This window comes from Rhamphochromis longiceps, linkage group LG2, assembly GCF_057381845.1.
Source record: "Rhamphochromis longiceps isolate RC_006_pf linkage group LG2, R_longiceps_female_GT1.1, whole genome shotgun sequence".
Taxonomy (NCBI): domain Eukaryota; kingdom Metazoa; phylum Chordata; class Actinopteri; order Cichliformes; family Cichlidae; genus Rhamphochromis; species Rhamphochromis longiceps.
Window position 1 is genome coordinate 25,948,071 of NC_140558.1, and position 16,657 is coordinate 25,964,727.

The 16,657-nt window shown below is 42.2% G+C and overlaps 2 protein-coding genes across 3 annotated transcripts; both read left to right on the forward strand.

The window, feature by feature from the left end:
• Positions 1-289: 289 nt before the first annotated feature.
• On the forward strand, positions 290-10,904 carry slc7a2 (solute carrier family 7 member 2). Of its 2 annotated transcripts, none has more exons than XM_085420179.1 (12): positions 290-551; positions 1,683-2,060; positions 2,139-2,294; positions 3,200-3,365; positions 3,500-3,636; positions 3,717-3,939; positions 4,659-4,798; positions 7,396-7,498; positions 7,953-8,164; positions 8,271-8,437; positions 8,538-8,646; positions 9,572-10,904. In XM_085420179.1, the coding sequence occupies exons 2-12, from the start codon at positions 1,691-1,693 to the stop codon at positions 9,751-9,753; spliced, it is 1,965 nt and encodes a 654-aa protein (XP_085276305.1). In that variant the 5' UTR covers positions 290-551; positions 1,683-1,690; the 3' UTR covers positions 9,754-10,904. The 2 variants fall into 2 exon arrangements, with proteins under 2 accessions (XP_085276305.1, XP_085276313.1); XM_085420187.1 differs by lacking the exon at positions 4,659-4,798 and adding an exon at positions 5,054-5,190.
• Positions 10,905-11,620: 716 nt separating this feature from the next.
• On the forward strand, positions 11,621-16,387 carry pdgfrl (platelet-derived growth factor receptor-like). Its single transcript, XM_085381622.1, has 6 exons — positions 11,621-11,843; positions 12,813-13,083; positions 13,163-13,314; positions 14,069-14,362; positions 14,980-15,116; positions 16,078-16,387. The coding sequence occupies exons 1-6, from the start codon at positions 11,789-11,791 to the stop codon at positions 16,261-16,263; spliced, it is 1,095 nt and encodes a 364-aa protein (XP_085237748.1). The 5' UTR covers positions 11,621-11,788; the 3' UTR covers positions 16,264-16,387.
• The last annotated feature ends 270 nt before the right edge of the window (positions 16,388-16,657 follow it).

The following is a 16,657-nucleotide window of genomic DNA, read 5'->3' on the forward strand; positions in this document are numbered from 1 at the left end:
TTTTTAGCCTGAGTATGTATTAGAAATGACAAAAATATAAAAAATCCTTTCCCCATTACTGTAAAACCTCATTTTTTCTGTGTTATCTTGTGAAGGGAGCTTATTGTGCAGTTCCTCCACAGAATCTTACTCCCACAAACCAAAAGCATGGAAGTGCCCCCCTCTCTTCCACCCATTCCCCAACCCCACTTTAATTCCCTTGGGTCCCCTCCTCCTCTTGCGTCCCTCCTCTAGGGACGTCAGTTTAGGGGTAAGGCAGGGGCAAATCCTATGAAGAAACACTGAGCCACTGAGGGGAGGAGTGAAAACTGCTGCTCTGTATAGTTTATGTGACAGCACAGTGAATGAGCGCTCAGCACACTGGAGAGATTTGAGGCTCCAGCGCAGATCTGTAGGTGTAGTCTCACTTTTACCTGAGCTTCACTGTGCAGCTGATCTCTCAAGGTTCTCGGCAGAAGCAAGGCAGAAGAAAATAACTGAGACTTCTAGCAGCTAATTTTGGTTCTGTGTCTCAGCGTGAACCCCTCAGTTTCCTACTCATCTGTTCTAAGGTAGGTCCGCATGTCTAATGAAGTAGAAACGTGTTCAAACCTTTGAACGTTTTTTGTTTTTGCAAACTAACAGTTTCGCTGTGAGGACTCTGGTGAGCCTCACTTTAAGATCCGTACCACATGTTGCATGCAGTCATGGCACAATCTAAAAACACACACGACGTCTTTCCCAGCAAACTACAACTTCTACTTCACTATACTTTAAGCAAAGCTGGACTTTTACTTGCCAAAATCTTATTTTGCTCTCTGCTATCTTCACTTTCCATCCACTGTATTTATGGAGATTCTGTGATGCAGCCCTCATTGTAATATTAATGAGCCATCACATTGAAAATTAATATCTCCTGATATTAAATAGAAACAAATACAAATCTGCATTGCAAAAGACATCAATGTAGATTTGGACGGTTGTCATTGCTATTTTATGGTCACGATGATCAAAGTTTAAGTTTGAAGAACGAGTTCTAACGCCAAAGAGAATGAGCAGGAATTCATGATGGAGCGGGAGTATTCATGCCTATTTAACATATTGTATTCATGCAAATATTTTTAGACAGCTTCCCCATCGATCTCATAAATGGAACAAGAGACATTTGAATGAACACAAAGGAGGCTGTACAGTCTTTTAATGTCCTTTATATGCAATTAGTACAGAAGGCTGCAGGAATGTCTTTCATGAATGCAGCTCTTTGAGTAGTTAGAGCTGCACGATAATCCTGAACAATGCATTCTGATAGGAGTCTTTACTGTATGGACCTTTTGCCAGCAACAGCATTTGGCAGCATTCCTAGAATTCATGGCAGGGTTAACGTTTCTTTCGTCCCCCCACCTTTTGGTTAATCTCACAGGTTGTGCAACCTGTGATTTGTCAGCAGAGAACAAGCTGTAAGTTCAAACTGCAGAGCAGGTGCAGCTAACTCAGACTGCACTTGCACACGGCCCTTTTGGTTTCGCAGTTCTGGAGCCCTGTAGGGAATTTTTAAGACGTGATTTTCTTTCTCTTGGTTGCACTGTGATTTTGACAGGTTGGCCTCAAGTATTAATATTAAAACTATTAAATCATCAACTCATGCCCCACAACATGTGAGCAGACTAGTTTATTTAACATTTTTCTTTGCTCTCTGATTTCAGGTGTCAACATGCTGAAGCAGGTTCTGTCATTCAGCCGCTCCTTGGTGCGAAGGAAAGTGGTCGACCTAAACAGCCTGGAAGACTCCAAGCTCTGCCGCTGCTTGGGAACCCTTGACCTTATTGCTCTGGGAGTGGGCAGCACTCTGGGGGCTGGTGTGTACGTACTGGCTGGAGAGGTGGCCAAGGGAGACTCCGGTCCCAGCATCGTCATCTCCTTCCTAATCGCCGCCATGGCCTCTGTCATGGCCGGCCTGTGCTATGCCGAGTTTGGCGCCCGAGTCCCTAAGACCGGCTCCGCTTACCTTTACAGCTATGTCACTGTAGGCGAGATTTGGGCCTTCATCACTGGTTGGAATCTAATCCTTTCTTATGTGATCGGTGAGTTAGGGGCAATGCTCAAATTTGTTTTTATGTAAAGAAGACACCGGCTCCCCAATTTTCTTTGTTTCCTCACAGGCACCTCCTCAGTTGCCAGAGCATGGAGCGGCACATTCGATGAAATGATAGGAGGACACATAGAGATATTCTGTAAAACCCACTTCAGCATGAATTCTCCCGGTTTGGCCCAGTACCCTGACTTCTTTGCGGTCTGCCTGATTCTGCTGCTCTCTGGTAAGGCAGCAAAACAAAAGCTGAAAATCACAAGATTCATGTCAAACCGTTGACACACAGGCTGCAGCGAATAAATGAAATTTAGAATTGGCTGCATCTTGAGCAAAAACAAGCTTATGAGCCACGGCTGACATAATATAACATAATCTAAAACAGGAAAGCAGGGGACTCTTGTGTTAAAGAGGGCGAGGGATCCCAGAGGGCTGTGTGAGTCTGTTAGGTGCACACATGCACCCTATTTTTGCAGCTCCTACAGATTTTGATCACTTAAGTCTAAGCATAAGTTGTGTCTTGCTCACATACAGTAATTTGGAGAATTTTGCACAGTTGCACTAGTTTTTGTTACGTTCAACCCTTTAACCCTCAAACAATTTAATCATGGTTTTTGCTCTCGGCCTGCCAATACGATGATTACATTAAGTCAGTGGGACTCAGTAACAGTCCACCAGTGTTTGGTTGTTTTTGTGAGGATGGCAGATACACTAGCTATGCAAATATAAGATAATCCATAACAAAATCTGAGTCGGGTCGTGTCCTAAAACACAGCAAATAATTTTCTGCCTTCATTCTCTGCATTTGTTGCACGCACTGCTGTTAGTTTCATTTGAGGATTTGTACAGATATCCATGTAGTCCTGAGGAAAAGCTGTGATAAGTTTGATAATCCTCCTTTACGACAGAAACCAGTACAGACATAACCTTTTACCCAGGATGCTAATATAGCATGCTAAACAAAGCAGGTAACTTTTTTTATAATCAGTTGGCTCAATTGTGACAATTTGCAATCAGTGACAGCTAGACTTGGATCCTTGCAGGGTTAGATTGAGAGACAGAGATAGAGTTGTGCAGGCATTTTAAATATTCTACAGCAAGCATCTGAGCTCTGTTTTCTATCTACACATTCAGGACTTCTGTCCTTTGGAGTGAAGGAGTCAGCCTGGGTCAATAAAGTCTTCACATCGATCAATGTGCTCGTGCTCTTGTTCGTTATCATCTCTGGCTTTGTCAAAGGAGACGCATACAACTGGAAGATAACCGAAGACTCCCTTATAAATGTCACCATAGCTACAAGGTAATTGATTTATTTGCAAAGGCAATCCTAGACGGGGCAAAGACGCCTACCCTTTAATACATCAGTTAATATGAAACAACGTGCAGAGCATTTGTAAGCAGCATTGCTTCCAGTCACGAGTGTACATGTTACAGGAACCTGTCCGTGACAGCCAATGTGAGCAGCGATTATGGCGTTGGAGGATTCATGCCCTATGGTTTCAGTGGGACCTTAGCAGGAGCTGCCACCTGCTTTTATGCTTTTGTTGGCTTTGACTGCATTGCAACAACAGGTGAGTCACGGTCGGGTTGAGTTTTAATGTGAGTTTTACGAAAGCAGAGCTTTATGTTTTCATGCGTCTGTGTCTGATAGGTGAGGAGGTCAAAAACCCTCAGAGGGCCATTCCCACTGGCATCGTGGTGTCACTGACCGTGTGCTTCTTGGCATACTTTGGCGTGTCAGCTGCCCTCACGCTGATGATGCCCTACTACCTACTGGACGAAAAAAGTCCCCTGCCTATGGCATTTGAATATGTGGGTTGGGGCCCTGCGAAGTATGTGGTGGCTGTGGGTTCACTATGCGCCCTATCCACAAGGTAACCGCTGGATTTGTTTTAACAAATCAAGCTGCATGCATTAGAAAACGAACACGTGTTGCTACAGAAAACCTTTAGATGTAATGCTACATTTGTGATCGCTGTGGACGGATAAATGGGGCTGAGATTTGGTTGAAAGTTTTGACCACATATCTCCAGGTGTGTCTTGTTAATGGATTGATTCTTCCTTCTAATCTGGGGTGTGGCGGGTGCAATATGTAATTGTGTCTGTTTTGAGACACCTGCATGACTCTGTGATGTCATTCTGACATTTAAAGCCTCTTCATTTAATGAGAAAGTTGGAGAGTGTCTCCAAACTATCTAATGGTGCAGTTTCTATTCTGTCTTTCTTCCCGGATGGTCTATAAATCAGTTTACTATCAAGAAACCTTGTCAATCCATCTCATGGTCACATTCAGGTGAAGATTATCTGATTGGACTCAAAGCAATTACATTTTGTATTTTTGCCAGTGCCTGTAATTTATATATGCTGTTATTGTACTGACTGGCATTTTTATCCTTATGCAAGAAAAGTGCAATCCCTTTTAAAACATAATGGGATTGCACACCGCTGCTAAACTTGAAAAAATGATGATATTACCTTCAGGAAAGAAAGACGTTCAGTGTGTGTTTCAGCCCTATGTGTGTGTGATTTACTGTCCTGGTTTGGGGCTTTTGACTAATGTGTTGGTCTTGCATGTCTCTGCTATCTCATGCAGTCTGCTGGGCTCCATTTTCCCTATGCCTCGTGTAATCTATGCTATGGCAGAGGATGGGGTGCTTTTCAAAGCCTTAGCCCGAATCAATCCTAAGACGAAGACCCCACTTATTGCCACTATGAGCTCCGGTGTAGTTGCAGGTGAGAGCCAGGGAGAATCCAAGTGGGATCACTCTAAGCTAATCTTTCTCCTCACCGATCAACTGTGAAAGACACAGCGCAGTCAATGTTGGTTCTGAATCAAATTGGGCCTTACGCTTTCTGATATTAATTATCTAGCGTGTAAGGACCTTGTCATACGTCTGTATACACCTGTTGTTCTTTCACAGTTGTGCAGGTGTCATGTTTTCTTTCCCAGAAAGCCCTCAACTTAACCATCAACCCTCTTCTCCCTAGCCTATTGGGCTCCATGTTCCCTCTACCACGCATTCTCTTTGCCATGGCACGAGATGGTATTCTATTCAAATTTATGTCCAAAGTGAGTAAGCGCCAGTCACCTGTGGCTGCCACCATGGCGGCAGGTACCACTGCGGGTAAGCTGCCAGATCTATCATGGGGTTGTATCGTGGTGTTTTTCTTTTTCTTTTAAAACAATCTCTCTACAGATAATCGTTTGGTGACGGTGACTGCATGATAAACTGGGTGATGGTGTTTCCACAAGCATGTGACAAAACCAACAACCCAGTTCAGAGAGTTTCCATCTCCAAGGATATTGTCTGATTTTAAAAATGTTCACCACATGTCCACAAATCCAGCTGGCTACTTTTTGAAAAAGAAGCTAGAAAGTAACTAAATACAAGTGCTGGCAATAATAATAATAATAATAATAATAATAATGGAAGAGTTTTAAACAGGCATGGTTAGGAAGATACACAGAGACACAGATATCTGCTAAGTAAATAACACAAGCACTGGCAGTTGATGGTATTTATTAAATAATTCAATTAAAATGCTCCAAAAGGGAACAACACCACAACCATGATGGAGAGTTCCAGTTAGTGCAGAGGGAAGGTAATAATAATGGATACTTTATTGATCCCCATGGGGAAATTACTTGTTTTTCTCTGCATTTGACCCATTCACTCAGTGAAGCAGTGGGCAGCCCACTAAGCAGGCGCCCGGGGAGCAGTGTGTAGGGACGGTACCTTGCTCAGGGGTACCTCAGGGTAGCCGTTAAGTGGATTCGAACCGCCGACCTTCCGATCATGGGGCGACCACTTTACCTACTGAGCTATCCCTGCCCCGGAATAAAGTAATTTCTTTGCTCCAGGCTGTACACGTTTCCTCATGCTGGTTATCCATTTGGACATGGAAGTAAACTGGAAGCAGCTTCAAGTGGCCATTTGGGCAACTGCAGCTGGCTTATTCAGCTCTGGAGGTGTTGCATTAGCTTCAGCTGTACTTTGTGTTTGGGCACAAACAGCAAAGACAAGTGTTCAGTGTGCTAAACTATTTTGGTGGACATGCTAAACAGAATCAGTCAAGTTGTCATGTACACTAATATTAGCCCAAAGCACAGCAGCTGCTCCTGGCATCAGACTTTTAGCAGAGCAGAGAAGAGCTGAGGTGAAGTTTTCAACACAGCCGCGTAAACCTAGGCATAGGACTCACACACACACACACACACACACACACACACACATACACACACACACACACACACATACACACACACACACACGCGCTTATCTACTTTACTGATAGTGGAGCATCACTGTGCATTCCTTCTGAAAAAAGTAAAAAAGTATTTCTTTTATAATCTAAGTATTTGAAAAAAGTTTCAATAAAATAGGATGTATTCGTTTCAAGTAGTCTGGCCTTTGTGTGTCAATGTGGTGCACATACCAGTGTTAATTTTGGATTCAGATTCAGTTTAATCGTTGTCTCTTGACTAAAACATAATTCAGTTTTAGTCATAATTAAGTCATCCAAATTATTTAAATGTAGTCTTAGTTGGATAAATGTCTAAACTAAACACCTGAATTTAAAGTTGATTCAGTTGACTCAAATTAGATTATTTCTTGACAAAAGCGTTGATACATTTCATCATAGTTTTTGTCCTCGTGTATTCGTTTTTATTTATTTAGCGTCTTGTTGTTGTTAGAAAACAAAGGATCGTAGGCAAAACCTATGATGAAAATGACTGTGAGACAGAATTAACACTGGCTCTCGCAGTATTTTAAAGCTCTCCTGCTGTGGATCGCACTCATCCAGCTTAGACTTGCAGTTTTGTGAAGTGGCTGGCAGATGTGAACCCTGGGAGAGACCCAGCACACCTGCACCACCACCACAGGCTATGTACTGAGCACCTGACGGTACCAAGCAGGGGAGCTTTCTTTGATATTTTTGCTTTAATATAATGTTGTGAGAAGCAGCGGACATACCACTGCTCTGTGTCTGAACCATGCTGCTGAGAAAACTTCCATACTGAAGTCTGGTGCTGAGATACAAGACAAGCAACACCGCAGTATATCTCACATCAAATGACTCAATATGGAGATGAATACAGCTGTTGTGCTCTAGTGAAAACACATCTGCATGAAATTTGATTTGCATCTGGTGACTGTCACGTTCAATTAGAAGGAAATGTCTTTTCCATGTTACTGTATGTGTGTGTAAAGGATCGTGTTCTGTGACTGTGAAGGGAATCAGTAATGATCCTACCTGTTGAAATTAAGTGTTAAGGGTGAAAGTGTTTGTGTTCATTTCTTTCCTTCTTCTTTTATTGCTTACTTTAGCCATCATGGCTTTCCTGTTTGACCTCAAAGCCCTGGTGGACATGATGTCCATTGGAACTCTGCTGGCCTATTCGCTGGTTGCTGTGTGTGTACTGCTTCTCAGGTTGGTACATTTTTAAATAACTCAAAAGTTTAACTGGAGCAGAATCATCTTTGTGTAATATCCTGCAGGGGCGTCTCTAATAGCTTTTCCAGATACCCACAGGAATGATTGCCTTGCTTGTTATTGCATCACACTGGTGATGTAAGGGCTGTGAATGGTCTGACTGTACACTGCTCAGTGGCTGCTTGAGTAAATAAAGATGTTTACTTGCTAAACTGAACTTGCTGCACACCTCTGTTGCCTGCACCACAAATATCAGTAGACACGGACACACTTTGCTTGTTCAGTCAAACTGAATTATTTAAATTAAAAAAGTCTAGCGCTTTTGTGAAAGACATACAGTAGTTGATAGATGTGCAGAACACTGAGACTGCATCAGAACATAACACCGCCTTACAGCAGAGCAATCTGGAGTTTAAACCTCCGTAAAAACCAACATTTCTCTTTCTTCCAGGTATCAGCCAGATGGAGCTCTGGAGCGGCAGGCAAGTAAAGGTGAGAGGGATTGCCTCGCGTCTGAAGAGGGCGAGTCAGACTTGACAGAGTCAGAGTCCCACCTCAACATGCTAAAGGGAGGCAGCTCCACACTGCAGACTATTCTACACCCTCCCGAGACACCTTCTGAGCGTTCGTCCAGTGTTGTCAACATGTCCACTGGCGTTCTAGGTAAGTTCACAGTTTACGTTCTCAGTGAGGATTTTTTCTCCTGATTGACTTCAGTCTGTTTGTAAGGTTTCTGTGTCACAATTAATTGTGTGTCGTCAATCCACAGTGTTGGTGGTGTGTGTGATCAGCTATCTCACCACATACCACATCAACTCTGTTTTGGGTTTGGAAGTGTGGATCCTGGCCTCGCTGTCCGTGTGTCTGCTCGTCTTCAGCAGCTGCATCTTTATGGTCATCAGGCAGCCTCAGACTAAGAAGAAGGTCTCCTTCATGGTACGCACCGGCTCTGTAACTCTGGTTTTAACACTAGGTCTTTTGTTATGAGATAACAGCATCTAAAACTGATTATTTTGGTCTGATTTTTCCTTTCTAGGTACCTCTTCTGCCTTTTCTGCCAATCTTAAGCATATTTGTCAACATTTACCTGATGGTTCAGCTGAGTGGAGACACCTGGATACGTTTCTCTGTGTGGATGGCTGCTGGTGAGTGCCTTTAGCCATGAGCCAATACAAATTTTTAAGGAAGTATATTTGGGTCATATTAATAATAATAATGATAATAATAATAATGGATTGCATTTATATAGTGCTTTTCGGGGCCCTCAAAGCGCTTTACAATACCACTATTCATTCACTCTGACATTCACACACTGGTGGAGGCAGCTACAGTTGTAGCAGACTGACAGAAGCGAGGCTGCCATATCGCACCATCGGCCCCTCTGGCCAACACCAGTGGGCGGTAGGTGAAGTGTCTTGCCCAAGGACACAACAACCGAGACTGTCCGAGCCGGGACTCGAACCGGCCAACTCTTCAGCCACAATCACCCTGATCGTGGCTCAAGTGAAATAAATATTTAATCTGCTTTGCAAATTTCAGTCATATTATGTTAAAAGGAGAGTTACCTGTTGGCTAATTACTTGTCAATCACATGTTGTTGACCAATGAGCAAATGGTTTCGCAGTCATACTCATCCCTCCTTGTCATATCTGTTTATTTGATCAAAGTTTCAAAATGAGATTTCAGAAACCAACGCTAAATAACCTTGATTATTGTCTAAGCTAACAATCAATAACCTTTTCTTTGTGTTTTTAAACATCAGCATGTAAAGTTGTTTACTTCTGCTGTGGATTTGTACATTTTACCATGAGAGGATATGCAGGAAATAACTCTTGAAAACACCCTCAAATGGCAATTTGAGGGGCTGCAGTTCAATTTTAGTTTATTTTTTGAAGCTTTTAAGGTTTCCCTTTGGAAATTAATCTGTAACGGTAAAGTGAGTAAGCAATGAAGATATAATAGAGCTTTAGATATGCTGGTAGATTGCTTTGGTTACCTTTGAACAGAGTCAAGCGGTTCCCTGTAAGCTCTTTTCCACATCTCCCCCTGTCTCATCACCACTTTTCTCAGGCTTCCTGATCTACTTTGGGTATGGCGTGTGGCACAGTGTAGAGCGTCAGCGCCAGCTCCAGCTTCAAAGTGGCACGGCACAGGAAAACACCAGGAGCAACCAGGAGAAGCGTGACAATGTGGATGCAGAAGGAAAGGAACAGGAGTCTTTCATCTGCTCAGAAAAGACCAGCCAGTGTTAAAGGCTGCCGGCTCCTTCACAGACTGTGTGAGGGAACAGATGCATAAAAGCACACAGCAGCTATTCCTGGATGTGCCTGTATATACAGCTTCACCGTGTGTGCTTCATAAGCACATTCAGTCTGCAAAGGCAGCATCAGTATTACGTATCAGTGGCACATGATGAGGAATCGCTCTATGACTGGGATGGGACCACATCCCATGAGTCACATTTGTGGACAAGCATGGAGGGAGAACGGACAGGTAACACACTGGAGAGTGATTTTCATTTATTTTAGCGTTGAAACAGTCAGTGCAAGGCTGCAGAGAAGCTTTTCCATACACTGACAGGTTTGTACAGGTAAGGTATCAATGTAAAGTTCAATGTAGAGTTTGATACACCAGTAGCTTAGTGCAGCATTTGGTTGTTAGCCCTTTCGGATGATCATTACATATATAATTCTACTAGCTGTGTATAAATCATAATCACAAGACTTTCAGAGAAATGTACAATGTGTGAAATAGTTTTGTAGACACATAACATGTCCTGACGTGACTCACCTGAAAGCACGCCAATTGTTGGTGGTAGTTTTCAGCCATGTGTAGTATTATGTAACAACCCATAGAAACCTCTGTTATAAGTAGTGAGATCTCTGTAACTGTTGCTGTGGTCTTATTTAACAGGTTCCCCCTGGAGTTTGTTGACCTTGTTACTACATAAATAAAAAGATAGTTATTTGATGCAGAGCTCTCACTCTATCACATGTATTTTCCTGTTTGTCTGATATTTTGCGATATTTTGATGTAGACATGTTGTTAATATAAGCTTCATGAAAATGTCCTCTGTCATCGCTGCCTAACAAAGTATTCCTGTATATAAAGTAAGCTCCTCATTCCTCATGTATATATGTATTTTTTAAACGGTTTGTAACTGGTTTCAAGAGATTTTGTGTGGTTGTATTCATTCCTCTTGGCTTTTAAGGACTGCTGGTGTTTTCCTTGGAGTTTATTTTTCCATAGAGCATTGAAGCTGTGGTTCATCGATGTGCTCCGTGGTCTAAAAACTGTGAAACAAATTCAGCAGGTGTTAGTAAGGTGTTCTACTACAAAGAAGCTCTACACTGACGTGCAGATGACTGCAATAAGCACAAATACAATAAAATAAAATGTATTTTCCGGTAATACAGTGTCAGATGTGTCTTATCGCTTGTAATTTCCACAGGAACTTTTTAGTTTGTATTTTTTCCTCAGAAACTTCTCAAAAACAGGAGTGTCCATAAACACACACTCTCCACTTGGGGGTGCTGCTCAAAAATTGTTCAAGAACGAAAACTCATTATTAAAAGTTAGCTCACTTTCACATCTAAACTCTATGCAAAGGGAAATACTTACATTTGTTGTTGTAATCTATGCTTTTTAAGCTCATTTCAAAGAAAGTAATCCTCTTCAGGATTTGTCTCTGCAAAAACACAAGAATCAGAGAAAGAAGCATTGTGACGGCTGCAGATGTGCTTCAGTCTCATGAAAACATTGACAATGACATCAATGAAGTTCCCACTAAAAGTCTAAAGTCCTTGTTCTATGACACAAAAATAAAAAGGTATAATTAGAAAACTAAGTCAAAAAAGACCCTCCAGTTCTCTCTGGATTCCCAATGAACTGCTCACATTTTTTCAGGTTACATGCTGGTACATATATCTAGCTATTCATAATGAGGCATTATTAATATTTCACTTTCCTTCGATATACGTATGGGCATGTGCCTTGAATTTTCTTGTCTAAAAGAAGGCCAGTTCACACTGAGGGCCAGCAGAGGGCTTCCAACTACAAGTTTCTGCTCTTCAGATCAGAGAAATGGGAGTAAACAGAGGAGCTCTGAAGTTATTTTCCCTCTTCCGTTCAGTCTGTGAGGAGGATGGAGCTGGAAATCTAAATAGGGCAACTGGAGCCTGCAAATTTCCAGCCAAGCTCCAAGCCTGACTTTCTTTACCCGCCTCACCCCTTCATAAAACCCCCCGATCTCTCTCCAGAACTTGCAGATTCCTCGACCCTCTGACCATGAACCTCTGGGCTGTGCTTTGCTTGACTCTGCTCGTGGTAGAGCTCCAAAATGGTAAGTCTCCATTTCCACATCTGTCATGACAATTTGTTAGTGAAGAAAGATGGCTGTTAACGTAATCACGACAGCTTTGGCTGTAACAATGCAGAAGAGGGAGAATGAGACAATCTGAGGATGCATCAGGACTGGCTGGGAGCATCGGCCTATGTGGTGGGCGTAGAATGGGAGGTGCAATCATGCAGTAGATCTCACTCACAAACTGCAAAGTTTAAATTCTGTTTACACTCCCTCTGAGGTCTGCAGCCACTGACTTTAAAAAAATCTTTGCATTTTATGTATGCAAAGTGTAAAAGCATGCAAAGGATTTGAGTTTTTGAAAGTTTTTCCCAAAGTGCTCCTGCAGAGCGACTCAAACCAGCTGGATCTAAGGTATGCAGCAGGCGTTTTTAATTATCTGGCCTGTACTACTGACCTCTCTCTGAGTTTCCATTAATGCAGCTCTGAGGAATAAAACAACAAATTCTGAAAGTCTACACTTCAGGCTGATTTTTCTTGTATTTAACGGTTTGTGTGTTTCACAGAGAACAAGAGAGCAAAAGGAGAGGAACAGCTATGGTCATACTGTGCCAGTAACTTGGACTTTTTACACATCCTGTTTTAATGTTACCGCAGCTGGAGAAAGAGCAGCTAACCTAAATGGACAGAGCTGCAGTGTTATTGTGACATTGTCATTGTAACCCTAACAATCATTTTAGATCATTTTAGGGTTTTTATTTTTTTATTTATATCATGGTATAAATGAGTTAATTTTTTGGTCATTTTAAAATGAAAGTCTTTGGGGACTAACTTGAGCCACCCCCAAGTGGCCATCGTAGGAACTGCAGGTTTTTTTTGCACTTTCCCTGTTGGCTTCTTTATCAGACTTGGAAGTTATAGATATATAAGTTACATCTATCATATCTATCTATTGATCTATTTATTATTAGTTTCTCCCCTCTGCCCTCTATGGCTCTGTGTTTGCAGGTGCCTGCCAGCAGGTCAAGCGAAGAAAAGACATCGGAGAGAACCGCATCCGGCCAGGTGGGAAACGGGTAAAGGTGTGGCCTACGCTGAAAGACGCACGAGGCAGAAGCCATTCACTCCTGACGCAGGTGTTGGATAAAGGCCGCTTCCTCCGCCTGGGCCAGAGCACCATTTTGACTCCTGGGAAAAACATGGAGCTGCGCTGCAAAGGCAGCAAAATCGGATGGTCTTACCCGACTTACCTGGATACTTTCAATAACTCACGCCTCAGGTGCTGGAAGGAAACACGAACTACTTCATGCAGTGAATCATTAAATCCGAGCATCTTATATTTTGGTTCTCGCCTGCAGCATCAAGCAAAGCGACAAGTACAGTCAGCTGATCCTGACGTCGCCCTCTGCTGCCGACACGGGGGCTTACAGCTGCTGGGTGATAGTATGTGATGGCACAGAGTGTGAGAAGGACCACGATCGCGCCTACGTCTCATACATCTATTTCAAAGGTAATTTTAAAAATTCTTTATATTTTGCTTCCAAGGAGCCAGACTTTCTTCTAACCTTTTAAAGTGGTCTTGAGCAATAATTTTCCAGGCTTTCTGAAGCTCTTCTCAAAGTTTTTCTTTGGATCTTGACTGCTTTTTAACTTGTGGTATTTTCCGCACTATAAGGCACACTTTATGTGGTACACGGTGCTCAAAAACTTTGTCAAAAAATGTTTTAGTACAACTTTGGTAAGCTACGAAGAATCGTAGCGTAAGGGAATCACTCAGGACTCACTCACCCCCTCCCTTCCTGTGCTGAATCGTAGCGTAAACGAATCACTCACTTACTCACCCCCTCCCTCCTGGCTCACAGCTTCTTCTTCTTCTTCTTGGTTGGCAACCAATGTTAAGGAGCATTACTACTGGAGCATTTTCAATCACTCATCTTAGCAGTAGGATTTACATGAAAAGAGAAACAAATTAAGTTTGAGTGAAACTGTACGTTTTTTTGCACTCTCTGGTCAACTGACTCAGTGACTCAAGTGACTCAAAAAACTCGATTGACTTTGATGAGTTACTCATTCAAACTCAAGGACACAACGACCGAGACTGTCCAATAAATTGGCCATAGGTGTTAATGTAACAACATCTGTATCTCTGTGTTAGCTCTGCATCAGATTGGCGATCTGACCAGAGTATAGCTAGCCTCTCGCCCTATGGTAGCTGGGATGGGCAAGTTCTTAACAAAAATATCAATAACTTTTTCTCCAAACAGACAAAGACAACCTCTTCGTTCCATCCACCATGCACTTTGAGATTGTGTATCTACGCCCAGACCAGCCTGCCGTGGTTCCCTGCCGTGTGACCGAGCCACAGGCCAAGACATCCCTGCACAGAGAGGTCCCCCCGGTGGAAATCACAGCAAATATGACCCAGATGGCATATGATCCCACCAAGGGCTTCATCCTGCAAAACCCGAGGCCAGAGCACCAGGGAGTCTTCTACTGCAAGGCTGAGACCATGGACACCCCTCAGATCTCCACAAAGTACCAGCTGCTTTATGTGGAGGGTGAGCACAAATCAATCACATGACACCTCATGAATAAATACAGTAATAGAAGATATAAACATGCTGCATGTAGAAACACTAACTATTGTTCTGTGAAACTAACTGCTACGCATAACCATTTATCTTACTGACTCTAAGTGGTGACAATCAACTTTTTGCAATGTTATGAATCAAGCGCTGGTTACTTCTACGACGTCTACTTTTTAAATCGGCTTCCAGGAAAGGGTTGTATTTCAAAAATGTCAAGAGCCTCTTTAATCCTCACTGCTGTGCTTGGTTAATGTGGACGCCTGCCAACCAAAGTGGAAACAGTCTGGATTTTGCAAAAGGGGGACAGATTTATGCAATGGAACTATTGTGCGGTTTAGATACAGTTAAGCTGCTGTGGCACGGTCGACTGGCAGGTGGAGAAAAATCCAGATTCAAGTATGGTTCAACGGTTTGAATACCATCAAATATTTATTTATTTATATATATATATATATATATATATATATATATATATATATATATATATATATATATAAAAATAATATATATATAAATAATTTTTTTTTATTTTTTTAAATGACTTTGATACTTTAAGGAGATGGAACTTATCTTTCTCTCGATGACAGTTCCCAGTGGGCCACCGTTTGTGAGCCTTGAAACCTCTCCAGACTCTGTGAGAGGAGGCGACAACGTCAATGTAACCTGCACAGTGCTGGGAGAGCCAGATGTGGACGTGAGCTTCACTTGGACTTATCCTGGTCAGGTAAGAGAAATCCTGGACTAAAAGTCAGACCCGATTACAGGTATTAAAAATGAAAAAGATCATCGTAGTCCTTAAATGGGTAACGTTAGCTTTTAAGCATGAATCAACATGTTTTTAAAAGGCCCTTAAAATGTACTTTTTATAATAATAATTCTGTCCAACTCTTTACTATTAAGAAAAACAACAAAGGAGTCTACAGTACAGAGCTGAGGTTGAAATTTAGACTTCATATATTTAGGTTTTTTTATTTTATTTTAATAATGCAGCATGGTGGTTAGCACTGTTGCCGCACAGCAAGAAGGTCCTGAGTTCAATTCCACCATCAGGCCGGGGTCTTTCTGTGTGGAGTTTGCATGTTCTCCCCGTGTTTGCGTGGGTTCCCTCCAGGTACTCCGGCTTCCTCCCACAGTCCAAAGACATGCAGTTTGTGGGGGTAGGTTCATTGGATAATCCAAATTGCCACTAGGTGTGAATGTGCGAGTGAATGTGAGTGTGAATGGTTGTCTGTCCCTGTGTGTTGGCCCTGCGACAGACTGGCGACCTGTCCAGGGTGTACCCCACCTCTCGCCCTATGACAGCTGGGATAGGCTCCAGCGCCCCTGCGACCCTGAAAAGGATAAGCGGAAGCGAATGGATGGATAGTTTAATAATGGTTTTAAAAGAGAAGGTATTATTTAGTTGCGTGTTTTTATGATTCATTAGCCTTGTTGTCATAAAAGTGACTCACTGCATTTGAGTATTTCGCAGATGCCCTAAAAAACAAAAACAAAACCCAATTGTGGTATACGTGATGTTCTACTTAAAAGCTGAAGGTTAGGAGTAAAAGATTCTGTTGCCACCTTTAAAATTTTTTTTTTCTATTTTCTTTTGATAAAAGTGAAATGAGTTTGTTACAATTATGCTCTTTATTGTTGCTGATAACTGTCACAGTGGGAGGAAATCATGTGTTCATGTTGTGTAGGGCTCCCGACCCGTTCATATCCAGACTTCCTGGAGGCTGGTTAACAGAGGTATGGGCTACACCACGCGCGTCACCCAGAGCATCCTGATGGTAGAGGACATGGAAACCATTGACTTTGGAGAATACATGTGTAAAGCCAAGAGCCAGCATGGCGAGACAATCGTGGGGACCACCTTCTCCAAATAGCCCCAAACAACCTGACCTGCTGGCTCCATCTGATATTCAAGAGTTTTTGACACATTTGTGTCTTTTTTTTTTTTTTTTTAAATCTATGAAATACATGAAATCAGCATGTATATAAATAAAAATACATTTTTGCCAAGTTGAAAAGTTCATGTCATTAAAAGCAAGCTATGGACGACAGTCCTTCACATACATCTATTAAAACAAATATTTAGAGGTTTCATTTTGCAGCACAACAGGGAGTCTAAGCATGCAAATACCTGAAGTCCAAAGAACAGTAAAGAGCCAATCAGCACACTCCAAACTACTCAAGATCTCAGGAACATCAGATAAAAGAAAAGTTGTTTCATAACATGCATCATGTGATCCCAGAAGTCAACAAAACTGGAAAACACAA

What these genes read in the sequence shown, in the direction of transcription:
- pdgfrl (XM_085381622.1), top strand. Translation starts at nt 11,789, where the DNA reads ATGAACCTCTGGGCTGTGCTTTGCTTGACTCTGCTCGTGGTAGAGCTC. An exon ending in TTCAATAACTCACGCCTCAG is followed by an intron (nt 13,084 to 13,162) that starts GTGCTGGAAGGA and finishes TCTCGCCTGCAG; the next exon opens with CATCAAGCAAAGCGACAAGT. An exon ending in CTTGGACTTATCCTGGTCAG is followed by an intron (nt 15,117 to 16,077) that starts GTAAGAGAAATC and finishes CATGTTGTGTAG; the next exon opens with GGCTCCCGACCCGTTCATAT.
- slc7a2 (XM_085420179.1), top strand. Translation starts at nt 1,691, where the DNA reads ATGCTGAAGCAGGTTCTGTCATTCAGCCGCTCCTTGGTGCGAAGGAAA. An exon ending in CCTGATTCTGCTGCTCTCTG is followed by an intron (nt 2,295 to 3,199) that starts GTAAGGCAGCAA and finishes CTACACATTCAG; the next exon opens with GACTTCTGTCCTTTGGAGTG. An exon ending in GAGCTCCGGTGTAGTTGCAG is followed by an intron (nt 4,799 to 7,395) that starts GTGAGAGCCAGG and finishes TGCTTACTTTAG; the next exon opens with CCATCATGGCTTTCCTGTTT.